General features: G+C 43.2%; 1 protein-coding gene across 1 annotated transcript in view; it reads left to right on the top strand.

Annotated features, from left to right (window-relative positions):
- Positions 1 to 22102, top strand: part of ksr2 (kinase suppressor of ras 2) — a 145516-nt gene that overhangs the window by 116571 nt on the left and 6843 nt on the right. Inside the window, 6 exon segments of the mRNA XM_065011148.1 lie at positions 1074 to 1086; positions 3827 to 3877; positions 4166 to 4337; positions 6100 to 6295; positions 16604 to 16700; positions 18693 to 18826. Coding sequence (XP_064867220.1) covers positions 1074 to 1086; positions 3827 to 3877; positions 4166 to 4337; positions 6100 to 6295; positions 16604 to 16700; positions 18693 to 18826 — 663 coding nt within the window.

The following is a 22102-nucleotide window of genomic DNA, read 5'->3' as shown; positions in this document are numbered from 1 at the left end:
CGGCCCGTCGTAGGAAGTTCCGGTCTGTAGACTGTTGCCGGACGCTCAGGACTGGGTACTGTTGCCGGACGCTCTGGACTGGGTACTGTTGCCGGACACTCTGGACTGGCGAGGCGCACTGTAGGCCTGGTGCGTGGTGCCGGCACTGGTGGTACTGGGCCGAGGACACGCACCTCAGGGTGAGTGCGGGGAGGAGGAACAGCGAGTACTGGACCCTGGAGGCGCACTGGTAGCCTGGTGCGTGGTGCCGGCACTGGTGGTACCGGGCTGGAGACACGCACCTCATGGCGAGTGCGGGGAGAAGGAACAGGGCGTACTGGACTGCCGAGTCGCACTATAGGCCTGGTGCGTGGTGCCGGCACTGGAGGTACCGGGTTGGGGAAACGCACCTCAGGGCGAGTGCGAGGAGCAGGAACAGGGAGTACTGGACCATGGAGACGCACAGGAAGCCTAGTGCGTGGTGTTGGCACTGGTGGTACTGGGCTGGGGACACGCACCTCAGGGCGAGTGCGGGGAGCAGGCACAGGACGTACTGGGCTGTGGAGGCGTACTGGAGGTCTGGAGTGTAAAGCTAACACAACCCGTCCTGGCTGGATGCTCATTCTAGCCCGGCTTAATGCGAGGAGCTGGAATATAATAGCGCACCGGGCTAGAAATGCGCACTGGAGACACAGTGCGCATCTCTGCATAACACGGTGCCTGACCAGTTACACGCTCCCCACGGTAAGCACAAGGAGTTGGCTCAGGTTTCCTACCTGACTTAGCCAATCTCCTCGTGTGCCCCCCAACATTTTTTATTGGGGCTGCCTCTCGGGCTTCCGTGCTAGCCGTGTACCCTTACATCTTCGCCGTTCCTCCATTCTTCTGTATCCCTCCTCGCACTGTTCCAAAGAATCCCATGCAGGCTCTGGCACTCTCCCTGGATCGATCGACCAACTCTCAATCTCCTCCCAGGTTGTTACCTATTCGTCCTTCTCCCGGGTCCATTTCTCCATTAAGCGCTGTTCCCCCCCAATCACACTGCTTGGTCCTTTTATGGTGGGTTATTCTGTCACGTTCGTCGTACGGAGGAGACCAAAGCGCAGCGTGATTAGAATACATACTTTTTAATGAAGACGAAGAACACTTAACAAACTATACAAAAACAACAAACCGAACGTGAAGCTATATAAAACTAGTGAAGACACAGGCAACTAGACATAGACATAGATAATAACCCACCAAATACCCACAGAACATGGCTGCCTAAATATGGTTCCCAATCAGAGACAACGATAAACACCTGCCTCTAATTGAGAACCAATCTAGGCAACCATAGACATATATATACACCTAGATGATAAACAACCCCATAAACCTACAAAAACCCCAGACAGTACAAAAAACACATACATCACCCATGTCACACCCTGACCTAACCAAAACAATAAAGAAAACAAAGAATACTCAGGTCAGGGCGGGACACCCGGCTACTTTGAGCTGCTCTGTGCGAGCATTTTCCTGTTTGCTTATGGCGAAATACAGCTCATTCAGTGCTGTCTTAGTGCCAGCATCAGTTTGTGGTGGTATGTAGACAGCTACGAAAAATACAGATGAAAACTCTCTAGGTAGATAGTGTGGTCTACAGCTTATCATGAGATACTCTACCTCAGGCGAGCAAAACCTCGAGACCTCCTTAGATATCGTGCACCAGCTGTTATTTACAAAAATACATAGTCTGCCACCCCTTGTCTTACCAGGCGCCGCTGTATGGTACAGGGTATAACCGGCCAGCTGTATGTTGATAATGTCATCGTTCAGCCACGACTCCGTGAAGCATAAGATATTACAGTTTTGAATGTCCCGTTGGTAGTTTAATCTTCCGCTTAGGTCATCGATTTTATTTTCCAAAGATTGCATGTTTCCCAACAGAATGGAAGGAAGTGGGGGTTTATTCGATCACCTACGAATTCTTAGAAGGCAGCCAGCCCTCTGGCCTCTTTTTCTCTGCGTTCTCTTCATGCAAATGATGGGGATCTGGGCCTGTTCCCGGGAAAGCAGTATATCATTCATGTCGGGCTCGTTAAAGGAAAAAAGGATTCTGCCAGTCCGTGGTGAGTAATCGCAGCCCAGAAGTAATTTTCGGTCATAAGAGATGGTAGCAGTAACATTACGTACAAAATAAGTAAAAAAAACAAGTTACAAACAACGCAAACACAATTGGTTAGGAATACGTAAAACTTCAGCCTTATTGTCCAGTGCCATTTTGGAGTTAAACTGTTGACAAATACCTCTGATTCCTCCTCCGGATCCATTCACCAGTGAAGTAGGTCAGAAAATAACCAAATATTATTTTTGAATGATGTGCTGAGAAATGTTGTCAAGCGATGCGGTCACAGAGTAATGTCCGTGTGGGCAAAAAAACAGACTGTTTCACATAACCCTCATATCACATCTTGTCTGCCTATCTCTGTCCTTTCATTGGTTAAAGAGGATAGAAACTTTGAATCATTTGAGCAAAGATGTTTTGGTGACAATTTCAATGAGAGATGAAGGGCTAGACAAACACTCTGGGGCTAATGTTAGCATGGCCTTCACTTCACGCTACAGTTACGATGCCAACTGGATTCCGCTTGGTTTTTTGAAAACCACGGCTGCGGAAAACAAGCAGACGGAGGAGACAAGGACTGATGGAGATGTCTTTGGACTACTCAGCTAATTAGATTATAATCTCAATCGATCACAAAACTAAACCCAAGGTAGCACTCAGTAACTTTAGCTTCCAGTAACTGCATATGTACCAAGATGTTCAACTAAACCTAAACTAGCTTTCATAGACGATTTTCAATTTTTTTCAATTATTGGTGGATTTTTATGCTTATTGAAATGGTCATTCCTTTTTAGTATGGCTCCCATGGATATCTCATCCCCCTCCTCAATTGACATCTTTGGAGTCTTCAGCTAATTACATTATAATCTCAATCAATCACAAAACTAAAAGGTAGCGTTCAGTAACTCTAGCTTTCATAGACAATTTTTATAGTCAATTGCTGGTGGTTTTTAAGCTGATAGAAATAGGTGGCTGTTTGAATGACTTGTGTTTGATACCTTCTAAGTGACTGACACAGGTGTTGTCTCAGTGTCAATATGACAGGGGAAATTAGTTTAAGGTGGCGCCAGCAACAGTCGCTCTGTCTCTCTCGCTATTGCTCTTTTTCCTCCCTATCTCTCACTCGGGCTCACACACTCTCTCTCTCTCTCTCTCTCTCTCTTTCACCCCCACTGTTCTCTCCCTCTCTGTCGTTCCCCTCTCCTTCTCCGCCTTCTGACAAATGTGAATACATTATCTTGGTTATGAAACACACATTCTCATGATTTAATTAAAGCCCGTCTTCTCTGTGTGCAGCTCCACGCGCTCCCTCGCCTAGCCAGCACCCAGTGGCAGCTGGCTGATTCCCCTGCCTTAATGGCCTCTTCCCTGGTTTAATGAGGGCCTCTCTCTGGCCCCGGCTGGATCCTCTCATTAGGAGACAGAGGCCCTACCAGGGGCCCCACGCTCCACAGGGACCACATATAATTTCATACACATATCGTCACGACACTGAGCTGCCAATCAGTGTCTCTCCTCACACAGATACTGTGTGTGAATCTGTAATGATGATACAGAGAGGTTAGGAAAGGTTAAATGCAGCTAAATGGACAAAAAGGATGGCTCACTAAGTGTATGGTGTTTAATCAATGATGCATGATTCAACAGGGTTCAGCGCATATGTATAATGCTAACGTGTGGGATGTAAAGTGCTCATAATTCCCATCTGCATGCCGTGCTCTTGTTTTCAGAATCGAGGTGAACCCTTTAAACCCTTTACTACAGATTGAAGTTGAACCGACATCAGACGTGAGTCCCCCATCTGATGGCATTGTATGATTTCTTTCTGAATAAGATCTGTGTAGCCTTTGTCATGTCTGTTATAGTTTGGCATGCTGACGCTCCTGATGGTAATCCTCTGCAACCCCACAACAAGGCTGTCCATTTTCACTGTTTCAATTTAATTTAATTGGATTTTATTTTATTTTAATATACAGTAGAGGCCATAGGATAGAGGACAGCACATTCAATAATTATTATAAAACACTTATTGTTGACCTGGATGGAAATTAGTTTCACTCTTCCTCTCCTGAGCAGAATGAGGAGGGCAACGATGAGGCGGAGTACTCGGAGGATGAGTTTGAGGAGATGAACCTGTCTCTGCTGTCAGCCCGTAACTTCCCCCGTAAAGCCAGCCAGACCTCCATCTTTCTCCAGGAGTGGGACATCCCCTTCGAACAGCTAGAGATAGGGGAGCTCATCGGGAAAGGTAATAGACAGACTTAAATAAATCAGCCTCTGACAAGATCAGCAGACTCCATCACCATCATCTGACCAGCTCTCTCCGCTCAAGCCAGGAACTGACCCTTTCCATCTTCGGAGGATGCAGCTTTCAAAGACTTGGCCTCTATTGGTTGACTTGTCATGATATATTGCTTGCATCTTTTTTTGTTATTGAAGTGCTTAGCGATTCTATGAAAAGCGCTATAGAATGTATTGTATTATTATTATTATTAATACAATACTGTGAGAGAGCTGGCCTATGCTCTAACACTTAAAAGGCATTAAAAACAGACAGAAGTCAAATGTGCAAAAATGCTTAATTAATTGTAAAACGGCAGGATAAACCAAGTAACTGATGGCTAAAACTGTGGCTCACCTTACACACACAAGGATCTCTCAAACAATGACACACCTGCTGTTAAAAGCAGTTCCTTCAATAATTAGGTCAGAGGGACCACACCTGTGTTCAAACAGCCGCTCAACGAGCAAGCCTATCAGGATACAGAACCAATTAACAGGGAAGAGGTACAATTGACATGTAGCTATAGTATTGCCTGGAATGATGAATGGTTCAAATGAAAGGGATTTTGCATTCAACTTGTTTTACATTAATTGAAATCATGTCAATACAATACAATACCATGCAATACCATACAATACAATTGTATTAGTCCAACTCTTACAGTGGAAATTGGTCCACCCAATTGATCCACCCCCCTGAAAACGGCAGCCCTCCAGTCACCAATTCAGACCCCACTTTTTAGTGTCAGACTTGAAGCCTCTGTGGCAGAAGAATCGGAATTAGTTGTGTAACATAGATAATAAAGATGTCTTATCTGCATAATATGCTTATGTAATATACTTGTTATTTGAATGTATCCCTTCGGACTCTGGTGTTGGCAGTTGCACTTCTTCCCTCAGCTGGGGCTCAGTCACCCGGGGCCCAGAGAGGGGAGAGGTCAGGCTTATCTTTCACATGTCCTTGGTGCTATGCAGAATATCAGAAAGGGAAGAGGACAGGATGGAACATTGTCTTCATATGAGAATGTGTCTTTACCTATTCTTAAACCATGTGAAGGGATGGCGTGATTAATGGGGAACCAATTACTTTTCTCCACAATGTCTGTGCGCCAGTCACTCCCTACCTTAGCATTGGGGATGTGTGTGGTAGTGTCTGGAACCATTGTATGTCATCTCTGGTGTTGCACTTATCCTGGGTGAGTGTATGACCTAGAGGCTCACTCCCCTCAGTGAGCTTGTCCAGGAGTGGGGTCAAGAAGGGGTTTTACTTGAGATGGGAGTATCTGGAGTTGATTTACAATTGATTTATGCCATTGGATGAGTTTGTGTTTTTGTGCTATGAAGTACCAGGAATGAGATTGGAACCTCATCTTAGGGACCAAACTGAATGATAATTTATAGCGAATGCTATCTGGCTACAGGATACTCCTTTCTCATTTAAAGTCTCACCTTGTGACCCGTTCAAAACATCTGTGGTTTGTTATGTCGATTAGGGGGTGGATCTTGGCTTTAAAAGACCTTTGTACTTTTGTCTCGCCGCTTTTCAACGAATCAGAGACACTGATTTGTCGACAAGCCATTGCTATTGCAAAGCGCTTACTATTAAAGATTTGTTTACGTATAACTCTGACTTGTGTGATAAGTTTGTCTCTCCTCATTTGATAGTAAAGAAATGAACCACCACACCTCTCTAACCTCTAAGTTACAGTACCTTCTGCCCTCTTCAGGTCGCTTCGGCCAAGTTTTCCACGGGCGCTGGCATGGCGAGGTGGCCATCCGCCTCATCGACATCGAGCGTGACAATGAGGACCAGCTCAAGGCCTTCAAGAGGGAGGTGATGGCCTACCGAAACACTCGGCACGAGAATGTGGTCCTCTTCATGGGCGCATGCATGAGCCCTCCACACCTGGCCATCATCACCAGGTGAGTGATGATGTTTGTAATTCCTGAGCTCTGTTCCAACATGGAATACAGCCAACTGAAGACTTCAGTTGTTATGTGTGCTCTTCAAGTACAGGAGGGGCATTGGGTCAGACAACCCTGTAATAAATATACTTGACAGCTTAGGAGTGGCAATACAATAATTAACATATTTTGTGTTTATTACCAGCAGCTGTTCTTGCAGTATAGGAAAGGAGCCCAACCCTTTTCCCGTCAACATAACCCCTTCCTTAAATTCACCTATCCTGCCCCTGATCCACTTGTGTTCATCTCATAGAGTTGTGAAGTGGAATACTACTGGCAATATCAAAATCCCTGCAAAGCTATTGTAAAATAGTTTAGCTCTGTAGATAAAAGACAATACATACACTTACTATGTAACGTAGATGCTGGGAATCGAGAAGCAAGTGATAAGTTTAATATAAGAGTTAACATGGAATGATACAACATAGGAGTAGTGTCTAGACAAGAACAAACAGAAACCAGACTGCCTGGGGAAGGAACATAAGGGAGTGTCAGATAAAGTGGAGGTTATGTAGTCCAGGTGTGCTTGATGATGAAGCGCAGGTGCGCGTAATGATGAAAGCCATCATTCCCAGGACCGGTGGTTAGTAAACCCGGCAACGTTGAACACCGGAGGGGAGGACTTGACAGTCTACCCCCCCCACCACCACCACCACCACCACATGAGGCCATAAGACGACGGTGGCCAAAGGGACAGCCCTGAGGACGTGTGGTGGCGAAGATGGAAATCACGAATGATGTTGGGATCCAGAATGTCCTCCACCGAAACCCAACACCGCTCCTCTGGGCCGTATCCCTCCCAGTCTACCAGGTATTGAAGCCGACCCCCAAAACCTTGGGAGTCCAGTAGAGATCTGACGGCACAGGCAGGAGCACCCTCGACATTCCAGGGTGGGTGTGGTGTGGGACAGCATTAGCCAGGGGACCAGGAACCACCTGCCTTAGAAGGGAGACATGAAAAGAAGGTGAGATACGGTAGTCACTGGGAAGCTGTAACCTATACGTCACCTCGTTGACCCTACGGTGAACCTTGAGCGGTCCCACAAACCGGGGGCTCAGCTTCTTGCAGGGCAACTGGAGTGGGAGGTTCCTGGTAGAGAGCCAGCCGTGAGACTAGGGATGCCGATGCATGGGAAGGGGAAGGACTTTCCCTGTTGGAGTGTGTCAAGGAGACTTAGTTTGGGCACATACAGAACAGGAATTGACGTATCCTGCGCCAAGGTGGGCCATCAATACTTCTCGGAGAGTGATTGTATAGTACGGGTGATCCCAGGATTTCCAGCAACGACAGCTATTTGTGCCAGGTCAACAGGCACTCCCTTATCCCTGTGGGAATGTAGATAGGCTCAGGAGGACAGGTAGTGGGAGCGGGTTCCTTCTCCAGAGACTGCCGACTGTCCACATTTACATCCCAGACCACAGTGGCTACAACATGAGAGGGAATGGGAAAACAGGTCCTTTGGCATTCGGGTGACCAGTCCGTGATCCTCATTCTTGACCCCACCTTGAGATGGTGGGGTTATGGCGTTGGAGCCATGGGAGACTGAGGATGATCTTGTGAGCTGGTGCACTAGTGATGAAGAAGGGGATGTTTTCCGGATGACTGGACTCCATGGTGAGGTTGAATGCTGTGGTGATGGTTCCGGATCCTAGTGGCCGATTGCCAAGGGCTTGCACCGGAAAAGGAGAGCGGGTATGAGGAAATGTTCAGAGAGGAGGCAGGGTCTGGTCATCCTGCCGTAGTTGGAGTAGGCGCTCATCCCCATCTCTGCCCTCCTGTGGAAGATCAAAAATACCTGTGAACAGAGCCATGAACCCCTCATACAAAGCCAGCTCCTCCTCTCCTCTCTCCCAGATGGCCGTAGCCCACTCCAACATCCACCCAGTCAGCAGAGAATTTTCTGTGGCAACCTTGGACCTCTCAATGGTGGGGGCTCCCATCTGATGAGCAAAATATAGGAAGAACTGGAGTCGGAAGCGACGGCATTTAGATAGGGTTCAGTTATATTTATCCGGGAGGGACAAACGGGCATTGCTGACCTGAGGGGGCTGCTGAATGGACTGATGTGCTGGCTCGCTGGGTCAACTGGTGGAAGAATATCCTCCGCTAGTGGAAGGCAACAACTTTCAGGCATGTTCGAGACGCTGTAGACTGCAAAGAACCTCTTCCATGACCGTCCCCAGTTGAGCCAGCTGGTCGTGGTGTTTACAAAGTAGGTATCCCTGTTCGTCGACCGTCTGGAAAATGTCCTGATTTCCTGCTGCTTCACTTTGGTGAGGCTGTATTCTGTAATGTAGACGCCGGGAGTTGAGAAGCAGGTGATAAGTTGAATATAACAGTTAACATGGAACGATATAACGTAGGAGTAGCGTCTAGACATGAATAAACAGAAACAATACTGCCCGGGCAAGGAACATAAGCGAGTGTCAGATAAAGGGGAGGTAATGAGTGAGGTAATGGAGTCCAGGTGTGCTTGATGATGAAGCGCAGGTGCGCATAATGATGACAGCCAGGTGAGCGTAATGATGATTCCCAGAACCGGTGCTTAGTAAACCGGCAACGTCAAATGCCAGAGGGGATGAGCGGGAGTAGACGTGACATTCTAAATGATTTACCTACTGTACAGTGTCATCTTTCCCTCGATCCTGACTAGTCTCCCAGTCCCTGCTGCTGGAAAACATCCCCACAGCATGATGCTGCCACCACCATGCTTCACCGTAGGGATGTTATTAACCAGGTGAAACCAGGTGAATGCTTGGCATTCAGGCCAATCTTGGTTTCATCAGACCAGAGAATCTTGTTTCTCATGGTCTGAGAGTCCTTTAGGTGCCTTTTGGCAAAGTCCAAGCGGGCCATCATGTGCCTTTTACTGAGGACTTGCTTCCGTCTGGCCACTCTACAATAAAGGCCTGATTGGTGGAGTGCTGCGGAGATGGTTGTCCTTCTGGAAGGTTCTCCCATCTCCACAGACGAACTCTGGAGCTCTGTCAGAGTGAACATCGGGTTCTTCGTCACCTCCCTGACCAAGGCCGTTCTACCCCGATTGTTCAGTTTGGCAGGGCGGCCAGAGCTAGGAAGAGTCTTGGTGGTTCCAAACTTCTTCCATTTAAGAATGATGGGGGCCACTGTGTTCTTGGGGGACCTTCAATTCTGCAAAATTGGGGTACCCTTCCCTAGGTCTGTGCCTCAACACAATCCTGTCTCGGAGCACTTCGAACAATTCCTTTGACCTAATGGCTTTGTTTTTGCTCTGATATGCACTGCCAACTGTGGGACCTTATATAGACAGATGTGTGCATTTCCAAATCATCTCCATTCAATTGAATTTACCACAGGTGGACTCCAATCAAGTTGTTGAAACATCTCAAGGATGATCAATGGAAACAGGACACACATAAGCTCATTTTTGAGTCTCAAGGGTCTGAATACGTATGTTTTTGCTTTGTTATTATGGACTTTTATGTGTAGAAAGTATATTTCAGGAATTTTAGAATAAGGCTGTAACATAACAATGTTGAAAAATTCAAGGGGTCTGAATAATTTCCAAATGCACTCTATGTACCCTGAGTGACCCAGCCCTTTTACCCTGGGTCCCAGCAGTGTTCAGAGTCTCTCTCAACAAGGGTGTCTTGGTGGATCCATTATACATCACACAAGGCTCCATTCTCTTCTGGAGAACTCGTGTGTGTCTGGACTGGGAAGTGGGTGACATGGCTGTGTCAATGAAGCAAAAGGCACTGCAGGGCTGTGGTTTGCGCACCCCTTCCTCGATCCCTCACTTTCTCCCTACTCCCTCCCTGTGTGTGTCCGGGCTGTGCTGTCTGGCTGGTTGATTTGAAGTGCACTGGGTTGACCTAACTCAGATGTGCAGTGATTTTTGATGGCCCTCGCATCTTGTGTAGAGATCTGTGCTTACACAAAGAGTTGCCTTTCTGAATGGTCTGCAAACTCCTCTGAATACTTTTCTAGAGGGACATGTTGGTTTTATTATAGGTTTAATAGACATGGTATTGTTTGTAATATATCATGTATCAGGGTCCTCCAAGAAACTTGATGATTCATCTCAGGGTGTTTACTGTATGTGGCAGAGAATTTATATGAATAAAATATGAAATGTTTGTGGCTGTCTAAGAAAAGATGCAGACGATGTTGCGGCTAAGAAAATAAATGTATGTTAAGGTAAAGGGGCAATCCAAAATTCCTCACAAGTAGAACTGCATACTTTCAGGTGAAGCAGTTCAATTGATAATCATACTGTTTAGTTAAGTTATAGCAGAAACATCTGAACATTCCCTCGTCCAGACATGGCACTGTTGTGGTGTAGTACAATGTTCACTACTATGAAAATTCCTTCCTGGTGTGGTATTATTCTCAAACAAGACTGAAATTAAGAATACATTAATCTGGACCTTTAGACTATACGGTTCTTCAAAAATATGATTCTGGGATAATTGGCTTTAAAGTTCCGAACCCTCATTGGTTTGAATGTTGTTAGGAATTTATATATATTTGTAATATATTTTTAATATATATTTATTTTTTAACTTAACTACATGAATTGGAGTATTTAGAGCAGTGGTCACTAATCTTTTCTGAGTCAAGATCACTTTCACAGTCAAAAAGCAAACTGAGATCTACCGCCCGGTTACATTTTTTTTTAACATGACTTAAAAAATGTAACATTAACTTAAGCCTCTTGCTTCTACTCGGGACGCTTGCGTCCCAACTAGAGCTCTGGAAATGCAAATGCGCTACGCTAAATGCTAATAGTATTAGTTAAAACTCAAACGTTCATTAAAATACACATGCAGGGTATTGAATTAAAGCTACACTCGTTGTGAATCCAGGCAACAAGTCAGATTTTTAAAATGCTTTTCGGCGAAAGCATGAGAAGCTATTATCTGATAGCATGTAACACCACAAAAGACCCGCAGGGGACGTAAACAAAATAATTAGCATATTTGGCGCTACACAAACCGCATAATAAAATAGAAAACATTCATTACCTTTGACCATCTTCTTTGTTGGCACTCCTAGATGTCCCATAATCACTATTGGGTCTTTTTTTTCGATTAAATCGGTCCATATATAGCCTAGATATCGTTATATGTAGACTGTGTGATCAACGGAAAAAAACAGCGTTTCATAACGTAACGTAATTTTTTTTAATTCAAAAAGTCGACGATAAACTTCCACAAAACACTTCGAAATACTTTTGTAATGCAACTTTAGGTATTAGTACACGTTAATAAGCGATAAAATTCATCAGTAGGCGATGTAAATATCATTAGCTGTCGTCTTGGAAAAAATTTCAGGAGAGAGCTCTTCCAAATTATCTGGGCGGAGACTGGAGGTAAGTGGTTCCCTTGATTCGGTTCAACCAAGAATCAAAGCTGAATCAAATGACAAGACTCTAGACAACATGTGGATGCTGTGGGAGTTGAAACCTCGGTCTTATGTAATTCGGTTCACTGTTAACAATTGCTGGAAGTGGCGCAAGGATATTTATTTCCATTTTCTGTGATCATGTTTTCCTGCGCTTTCCGATGTAACGCACGTTATGTTATAGCCACAGTCGTGATTTAACCAGTTTTAGAAACGTCTGAGTGTTTTCTATCCACACATTCTAATCATATGAATGTACTATATTCCTGGCATGAGTAGCAGGGCGCTGAAATGTTGCGCGATTTTTAACAGAATGTTCAAAAAAGTAGAGGGTAGGAGTAACAGGTTAATAAAAACTGTTCTGTATGAATGACGTTTGGGCAGTAGGCCTAATATATTATCACAGCATGTTACCCATATGCCTGGCCTGCCAATATTGTTATTCTCAGACCATATTATATTTAAAAAAATCAAAGCTTTGATAACAAAATAGATCAGTTGGTGTAGCACTTGTGAGGTACTGCTGAACATGAATGGAAATAATTTGCTTTTTTATTTTACTGGACTGAAGGTACTTGTATCTGGCCAATGTTGAATGTTTATCATTTAAAAAAAGAGAGACCCTTAAACCCAGACTTGGGACCACACAACCACTCCACTGATTGCTTTGCAATACTTGCAGTTAGACACTGGTTCCTTCCAAACCACTCATTGTTGAATTTGCGATTTCCAACTTGTTGTGTAATGTTTATGTCCAATGGCCAATGAGAACCGATACGTTTTATCTATAATTTCTCTTCATTATTTGTGACTCACCACCTGGATTCGGTCTTATGTAGCAATATTTGAATTTCTGTGTCTTACATTGGATAAAAGTAGAGACTCAAAGCTACAAAATTGATCAATTTGTAAACTCAGTTTTGGAGAAAACCGTCTTTCAATGTTTTGGTACTACAATTGGAGAGCCCTTCACTGTCTCCACCCATTCTGCATTGTTCACACCCTCTTAAGCCTTAGCCCCACCCATCTCTTTAAGGGCTGTTCCAACCGTTCTGTACTAACTTGCCAGCTACTTCCAGACATCTAAGAGAGAGAGAACAGCTCACTAAGCATTACATGCCCTATCGCTCTATCTGTGGTTTCGCTTTCAGAGCGCACACTGGACGCTCTGGCCAATAAGTAGGGTTGTTCCGAAAGCTCTGACCTCACAACTACAGTCAAGCACCCAAGCTAACATTACTTCCAGACACATAATGAGAGAACACCCCACTCTGACCATTTTACTCACCCTAGCAGTACTGGTTACACGGAACCCAAACCGGCTGCGCGTGTGCACCATCGTGCGCGATCGTGCATAAATGTATTTTGTCCCCCTACACCAAAAGTGATCACGACACGCAGGTTAAAGTATCAAAACAAACTCTGAACCAATGACATTAATTTGGGGACAGGTCGAAAAGCATTAAACATGTATGGCAATTTAGCTAGTTAGCTTGCTGTTGCTAGCTAATTTGTCATGGGATATAAACATTGAGTTGTTACTTATTTATTTATTTGAACTCTGTTTAAGTTTTACACACACACATATACAGACAAGACAACACAAAGCAATATAAATAATATACTCAACTAGAAAAAATACAAATAATACATTTTTAAAAATAGCTTTAAATATACCATACTTTAGACAAGTTAAACACACCAGGCAGAAGGCTACAAAGGTTAAATGGCAATCTATAGTACAGGGACAGAGCAAACACCTCACCATTGTTCCTGTAAATAGTCAAGGGATAGGGGTGGAGAAATGCAACCACTCACAGACAGTCATGGCCACAGACCGACCATCCACTGGAACAAAAATAAAAAGTTTACAATGCTTTAAAATAAAAAAATGAATAATAGTAATTTTATGTAGGCGTGATTTAAAAAAAATTAATAATAATAACTGGGAAAAACAAGCTCACACCTTAGTCTCTGCCCGGGCAAGATGAACAAGGCATACGCAGGTCACAATCAATAAGCACATCAACCTTAATCCCCCAGAAAAAACACAACGAAATGCTCATCCAACCCTTAAATCACAGGGGGGTCAAATACAGACTTATTTTGCTTATAATAAGAATGCCATCAGAGGATGGACTGTTTAAAGTAAGACCGGAATGGAGCCCAAGCCTCATTAAACAGTTTGGGATTCCCACGTGAATTGAATTAAAAAATGTCTAGTTTCAGAGAGCACAACACATCTCTCACCCAATATTTATAAGATGGGGTAGCTGCCATCTTCCAGTTCTGTAGTATTAGCCGTCTAGCTAAAAGAGCTGTATAAGCAACAGTGTCCGACTGGATTCTTGACAGGGGCAGTACTCCAAAAAGGGCTGTAAGGGGAGACGGATCTATATCAGTGTCATATATATCAGAGAAACATTTAAATATTAATTCCCAGAAACCTGACAGTTTATGACAGCCCCAAAACATATGCAACAGTGTGGCTGGTTCCATTTTACATCTGACACAGGTAGGATCAAAATCAGGGAATATTCTTCCAAGTTTGGCCCCAGACCAGTGGATACGGTGAACCACCCTGAATTGAATGAGGCTGTGTTTAGTGCTAAAAGAGGACGAATGCACCCTGTGCAGCACAGATTCCCAGGTGTCTTCCCCAAGTTCTTCCCCCAAATCCTTTTCCCATCGAGTCTTTAAAGGCACCAAAGAAGGGTTCTGTAAGTTAAAAATGATTCCATATACATCTGAAATTGCGCCCCTAGGAAGCTTGTTCAGCTCCAAGATGCTCTCTATAGCTGTATTCGCAGGCCTATGGGGAAATTCAGGTGTGTTAGCTCTGACAAAGTTCCTAGTCTGGAGATAGTGGAAAAAGTGGGATTGAGGGAGGTTGAACTTTTCCTGCAGCTGAGCAAAAGAGGCAAATGTATCATCAAAGAATAATTGGGCTAGTGAGGAGAGGCCTAGTGAGTGCCAGATGCCAAAAGCCCCATCATTCAAAGATGGAGGAAACCTATAATAATAATATGCATATATTCCCATCTGGGAAAGAGTAGGAAGCAATTTACTCTGGGCACGCATTTCATCCAAAATTGAAAATGCTGCCCCCTAGCCCCAACAGGTTTTAAACTGCTCCATTCATTAATCAACTGTTTAAGAGCTACGCAATCTCTCTGCCCAACAGATTATATTTAGGTTATATGTGTGCAGCGCGCGCGATTAAATAATCAACATAACTAAAGAACAGTTTCTTTTAGAAAAAAAAAGTTAAGCATAATTACTGTATTTTTTTCACTGGCCCCAAGCACACTACTGACTGCGATGATCCACTGGATTTGCATGATTTGAAACCGCATTAGCTCTTTAGCTAAATCATACAGGCATTATCTCTAGGAGCTTTCAGGGAAGTTTACTCATCAGCAAACCACCAACACTCGCAAACAAAGAGGACTCAAAGTCAAAGTGTATGCTTTGCTTTGTACAAAAACACAGTCATCCACGGCAGATGTAGGGTTAGACAGTTGCTCTGTACTGTACGTCCATCACCAAAATGGAAATTATAGCATGTTCTTCACAATTGTTCATTTGCAAATGATTCCAGGAGAGTAACATTTTTGGGATTACACCTCATATATGGACTACCCCTATTATATGTGGCTATGGAGGAAAATGATCTCTGCTGTGGTTTACATGTGCAAACTGAATCATTAATTTATGTGCTCTGTTCTTCTTAAATACATGTCATCGTGAATAAAAAAGGACATTGCATGACTAATAATGGGAACTAGAATACAATATCATACAGATACCATGTCATGTTGTCTAAAGTATAAGACCGGGCGTAGGCCAAACATGGCTCATAAGGTTTTGACTGCTTGCCTAGAAATGTGGATACAAATGATCAATCTATCGTTCTCTGAAGTCCTGAGTGCTAGAAATGAGCAAGTGTATGAAATCAAAGTGAATGACAATGTCAGAGGAATACTTGTATTTGTTAGTCATAGCTAGCCGAGCTTGCTCTTATTATAGCTTGCGGAACAGGAGTCTTAAGGATGAGGTGAGGGGGAAGGCTTTGGGGTGAGAGGAGGGGTGTGAGGGTTAGGAGGGGAGAGGCGCTATTGGGGCGAGAAGATGTAATTCTGCACTCTGGGATGAAACTTCCTTTGATATCTCCTCCCCCTCCTCCTCTTCCCCTCCCTCTCCACCTCCCCCCTGACCTCTCATGCCCAACCTTGACAAGAATCAAGGAATCGTTCTACATTTGAATGACAGTGAAGCTCTATACTTTCACAAGGGCCTTCAACATGACAGCAAAATGGTCTGGTATAAAATATGGCCTACGCTTGTTTTGATTAAATGATAATGACATACTGTGCAGTTGAGTAGTCGGCGGCTCAAAATGATCAGAGGACATTGCTTTCGTGGAACCATTCTATGATTCACCAGTAGTGGATAGAAAGATTGCAGGCAGCCCCTGGCTTTAGTTGTTTTCTGCTCTCATCCTTCGCCTTCCCTCTGAGCCCAAACAAGGGGCCTTGGGGATAGATGTCACACCAGTTATTCCTTCACTACAAAGCCAAATGCTCAGTTTGTGGTCAATTGGCGATGTAATGTAATGATTAGAGGATATATCACCAGTAGGGGTTGGCATGACAGGATGGGTTTTCCCTACGCTAGAAGTGATACCATCATCATTGTGCATATTTCATTAATTTAATTTAATTAACAATGCCCCTCTGGTAAAAACAAAAAAAACATAGCATATGATTTCATGAAGCAATGCATCTCTTGCTGTGAAGATGAATATGTTATTCTACTCTACTCTATTCTAATGTATAGTATGATGTGTTGTTAAGGTGTAATGTCTATCTCTCTCTCAGCTTGTGTAAGGGAAGGACTCTATATTCGGTGGTGAGGGATGCCAAAGTCATCCTGGATGTCAACAAGACCAGACAGATCGCCCAGGAGATGGTTAAGGTCAGAAAAATGAAACATGCAATATATACACTGAGTGTAATAAACTTTTAGAACATCTGCTCTTTCCATGACATAGACAGACCAGGGGATTATAGTGTAGTTTGGAGTGTGACTGTTTGAGGTTGTGGACATGTGTCTTTTATACTGATAACAAGTTCAAACAGGTGCCAATAATACAGGTAACAAGTGCAGGACAGAGGAGCCTCTTAAAGAATAAGTTACAGGTCTGTGAGAGCCAGAAATCTTGCTTGTTTGTAGGTGACCAAATACTTATTTTCCACCATAATTTGCAAATAAATTCATAAAAAAAATCCTACAATGTGATTTTCTGGATTATTTTTCTAATTTTGTCTGCCATAGTTGAAGTGTACCTTTGATGAAAATTACAGGCCTCTCTCATCTTTTTAAGTGGGAGAACTTGCACAATTGGTGGCTGACTAAATACTTTTTTGCCCCACTGTATATGCCAAGTTGCTCTCTCAGAATATCGTAATGGACCTGCAACTTTTACTTTTTCCTCTTCCGCTCTGCCTTTCTGCAGTTTCTCTTTAATGTATTAGTTTCCTCACTCATCCAATGGGCTCTCCGTTTGGATGTGGCCTTTTTCATATTTATTGGAGCTATGGCATCAATGGTTGTCTTTAATTTGCAATTAAAGTTATCAACTAAATCATCACAAAAGGAAGGCAGAATAGGTGATGGAGTATTGTTCATACACTCAACAAAAATCTGTAGCAACTTCAGAGGCATTTCTTAATAATGTGTTCAGTATTACCCTGTGCTATGGGCAACAAGGTATTAAAAATACACAGTGGTGATTAGATAAAGCAACATAAACAATAGAGGATATGTCAATAGAAAGGCCCTTTGGTAATAATCAGGTCCAGAGCATGGCCGTGGTTATGGGTGGGCCCAGTAACATGTTGGATAAAGTCCAAAGAGCTCAAAATATTCAGAAATTCAATGGCCTTGGAGTCAGTCTCCTTGTCAACATGAATATTAAAATCACCCAACACAATGATTTTATCATAGTTCTCAAGGACAATAGACAATAGTTCAGAGAAATCAGTAAAGAAAGTAGGGCAGTGCTTTGGTGGCCTATACAAGGTACTGGTGGCTGACATTTAAACAGTATAGCACGATGCTCAAAAGACCCAAAGTCGCCAAATGAAATGTCCTTACAGCTGAGAGCATTAGTAATAATAGAGGCTGTCCCCCCCACCCTTTTTCCCTTTTCTGATAGAGTATGAAAAGCTGTAGTCCGGGGGGAGGCTTTGAAAAAAGCGAAACTACAGTCTGAAGACAGCCATGTTACCGTGAGAAACATGCAATCAACTTTGCGCTTAGTAATGAGGTCATTCACAAGAAAGATTTTGCTATGGATTGCTCTACCATTTAAAAGTGTCTGGGGCATCTGCCTAGAGATAACCAATTGAATAACAACCAATTATTAACATCTCCAATCTATCAGAATGGTAGGAGATGACAGTTTGTATAAACTCATTAGAAGGCAGAGTTAAAGGAACATAAATTCGATTACTTACAATAACCGTAGCTGAGACATGGATTGTGTATGTGTGACATCCTGCTAACTTGACACAACGGTGGGAAGCATTGGAGCCAACATGGGCATCCCTGTGGAACGCTTTCGACACCTTGTAGAGTCCATGCCGCGACTAATTGAGGCTGTTCTGAGGGCAAAATGGGGGGAGGGGTGCAACTAAATGTTAGGAAGGTGTTCCCAATGATTGGTATATTCAGTGTATATGGTTTATAGGTAACATCATGAATAGTGTTTCAACGTTATCTGTAGCACAGCATGGTCAATACATGTCATAGAGACTGGGGTTGGAATGAGATCAATCAAGCAACTTCAGTCAGGTTTATTGTGACATTGGTCACAAAATGCTTTACAGTGACTCAACCTAGACTCCTATGAGTTATATTGCTTGTGTTTGTTTGTTTATTTGTTTGTGTTTGTATTGTTTTAAGGGGATGGGCTATCTCCATGCCAAGGGGATCCTACACAAGGATATGAAGTCCAAGAATGTCTTCTACGACAATGGCAAAGTGGTCATCACCGACTTCGGACTTTTCACCATATCTGGGGTTCTGCAAGCTGGCAGGTGCGTAGCTACTGTTGTACTCAATTTATTTATTTTTTAGGTTCAACTAAGGTCTCCCTCAGAAAAGTGATTATTTGTCTGAAGGGACTTCCTGGTTAAAAAAAAGGATACATAGAAAACAAAAATAAAACATCAGCGCTAAACCACACAGGGAGGCGCATCGTTAGTAACCCCTACTGTTGTGACAGTTATTATATTGCAGTGATGATTATACTCTTTAGTGGAAAATTATATGGATTGGTGCTAATCTCTTTTTTTTTTAAATTCTCCCTGAGAGTGATTCAAGTCTATCTTGGCTGCTACCGCTGTGCTGAAATGACTGCTCACTGACATGGCTTCTCCCTGGAATGTTAACAGCCACAACTTTCACACAGCAAGGAATACTAATGCAACTTAGACTTAAAACTATATAAGCAGCAAGGAAATGTAATAAATCTTTGATCTAGAAATGGAGCAACTCAACAGGTTATCAACGTGTTGTGTGTGTGTGTGTGTGTGTGTGTGTGTGTGTGTGTGTGCATGCTTTTTTGTGTGTGTGTGTGGGTGTTTTGTTCTCTATGCAGTAAGTTTATGTGTCTATAGATTTTGATTGACATGTATGTTGAGATAACTGCTATAATTGACTGGATCTGATTTGTCATAATGGATTTTTGTATTTATTTAATTGCGACATCAATTAAAAATATCTAGCAGTAGGTGTGAGATGCTTTCCAGCTAATGAATGTGAGAGGATAACACATGCTTTGTGCTACTAATTATTATAATCAAAAAAGATGTTGATTATATAACTGACTTGCATAGTGTGTTTTCAACAAGTTCGCACAACACAGTTTAACCCTGGGGTTGCGGAGGAGTGCATTGCATCAGCATGGATGGAAGAGTATAGGTGATGAACAATAGTTCAAAATGAAGATGGATGGTTTCATAATGGCATTCTTATCAGCTCATTAAAACCATAAGCCTCTTTCAAACTAGATGCTGAGGAGTTGCTGTAGACAGACAGTTATGCAATGCATTGAAATGATGCAACATGCACCTAGATCTTATCCTGTCTATTGTTCGTTCCCAGTGTAGCTAGCTCCCATTTTAGGTTTGCTGTGAAATCAATACTTCGTATAGTGAACATCTCCCAGGACTAGACACAAGCAGAGAGCCATAGAGCATTGTGTGTATGGACAAAGGCAGACTAAGAATTCCAAAGATTCCTAAATAACATTTAATGATTCTAAGATTTGTAAAGACTTTGTGAATCACTCTGCCCATTGTGTTAGGATGGTTTTCAGAAATTGTTGGTACCGCAATGCAGAACAAAGAGAGAACCTGAAGATGGTTGTTTTAGTATTTCCTCTTGTGCTAGTTGACTTGCAGTGTACAGTCGTGGCCAAAAGTTTTGAGAATGACACAAATATTAATTTTCCTAAAGTCTGCTGCCTCAGTTTGTATATTTGCATATACTCCAGAATGTTATGAAGAGTGATCAGATTAATTGCAATAATTTGCAATGTCCCTGTTTGCCATGCAAATGAACTGAATCCCCCAAAAACATTTCCACTGCATTTCAGCCATGCCACAAAAGAAACAGCTAACATCATGTCAGTAATTCTCTCGTTAACACAGGTGTGAGTGTTGACAAGGACAAGGCTGGAGATCACCCTTTCATGCTGATTGAGTTCGAATAACAGACTGGAACCTTCAAAAGGAGGGTGGTGCTTGGAATCATTGTTCTTCCTCTGTGAACCATGGTTACCTGCAAGAAAACACGTGCCGTCATCATTGCTTTTCACAAAAAGGGCTTCACAGCCAAGGATATTGCTGCCAGTAAGATTGCACCTAAATCAACCATTTATCGGATCATCAAAAACTTAAAGGAGAGCAGTTCAATTGTTGTGAAGAAGGCTTCAGGGCGCCCAAGAAAGTCCAGCAAGCGCCAGGACCGTCTCCTAAAGTTGATTCAGCTGCGGGATTGGGACACCACCAGTACAGAGCTTGCTCAGGAATGGCAGCAGGCAGGTGTGAGTGCATCTGCACGCACAGTGAGGCAAAGACTTTTGAAGGATGGCCTGGTGTCAAGAAGGGTAGAAAAGAAGCCACTTCTCTCCAGGAAAAACATCAGGGACAGACTGATATTCTGCAAAAGATAGAGGGATTGGACTGCTGAGGACTGGGGTAAAGTCATTTTCTCTGATGAATCCCCTTTCCGATTGTTTGGGGCATCCGGAAAAAATCTTGTCTGGAGAAGACAAGGTGAGCGCTACCATCAGGCCTGTGTCATGCCAACAGTAAAGCATCCTGAGATGGGGTTGCTTCTCAGCCAAGGGAGTGGGCTCACTCACAATTTTGCCTAAGAACACATCCATGAATAAATAATGGTACCAACACATCCTCCGAGAGCAACTTCTCCCAACCATCCAGGAACAGTTTGGTGACGAACAATGCCTTTTCCAGCATGATGGAGCACCTTGCCATAGGGCAAAAGTGATAACCAAGTGGCTCGGGGAACAAAACATAGATATTTTGGGTCCATGGCCAGGAAACTCCCCAGACCTTAATCCCATTGAGAACGTGTGGTCAATCCTCAAGAGGCAGGTGGACAAACAAAACCCCACAAATTCTGACAAACTCCAAGCATTTATAATGCAAGAATGGGCTGCCATCAGTCAGGATGTGACCCAGAAGTTAATTGACAGCATGCCAGGGCGGATTGTAGAGGTCTTGAAAAAGAAGGGTCAACGCTGCAAATATTGACTTGATTTGCATCAACTTCATGTAATTGTCAATAAAACTCTTTGACACTTATGAAATACTTGTAATTATATTTCAGTATTCCATAGTAACATCTGACAAAAAATCTAAATACACTGAAGCAGCAAACTTTGTGGAAATTAATATTTGTGTCATTGTCAAAACTTTTGGCCACGACTGTAGAATGTTTTCAATAGCCTCTATGAAAACACTGCCTGCTAATGCTCACAATGGCCACAATAGGGCCTCCAGTTTTTCCGGTTATCGTTTGACGTTCTTGGTATCTCTTAGTTGATAAGAAAGCAAAAAAACATGTTTTTGTTGCTGTTTTTAGATGGTACACCCGCCACCTGGCTTCTTACTGCACACTCATTGGACCTTTTGTATTGTCATAAATACCCAGAACCCTCTCCTTTCAAAGTTAAATACATTTCTGAGAACAGATATCTTGGTGTGACGTGGGTAGCATCACTCAAGCCCCAGTCAGTTCCGCGAATCGTTTGTGTTGTTATTTATTTATTTCTGCCTAAATGT

The sequence above is a fragment of the Oncorhynchus nerka genome, linkage group LG27, assembly GCF_034236695.1.
Source record: "Oncorhynchus nerka isolate Pitt River linkage group LG27, Oner_Uvic_2.0, whole genome shotgun sequence".
Lineage (NCBI taxonomy): Eukaryota > Metazoa > Chordata > Actinopteri > Salmoniformes > Salmonidae > Oncorhynchus > Oncorhynchus nerka.
The sequence above is the reverse complement of the archived record's forward strand: the minus strand, read 5'-3'. Positions and strand labels throughout refer to the sequence as shown.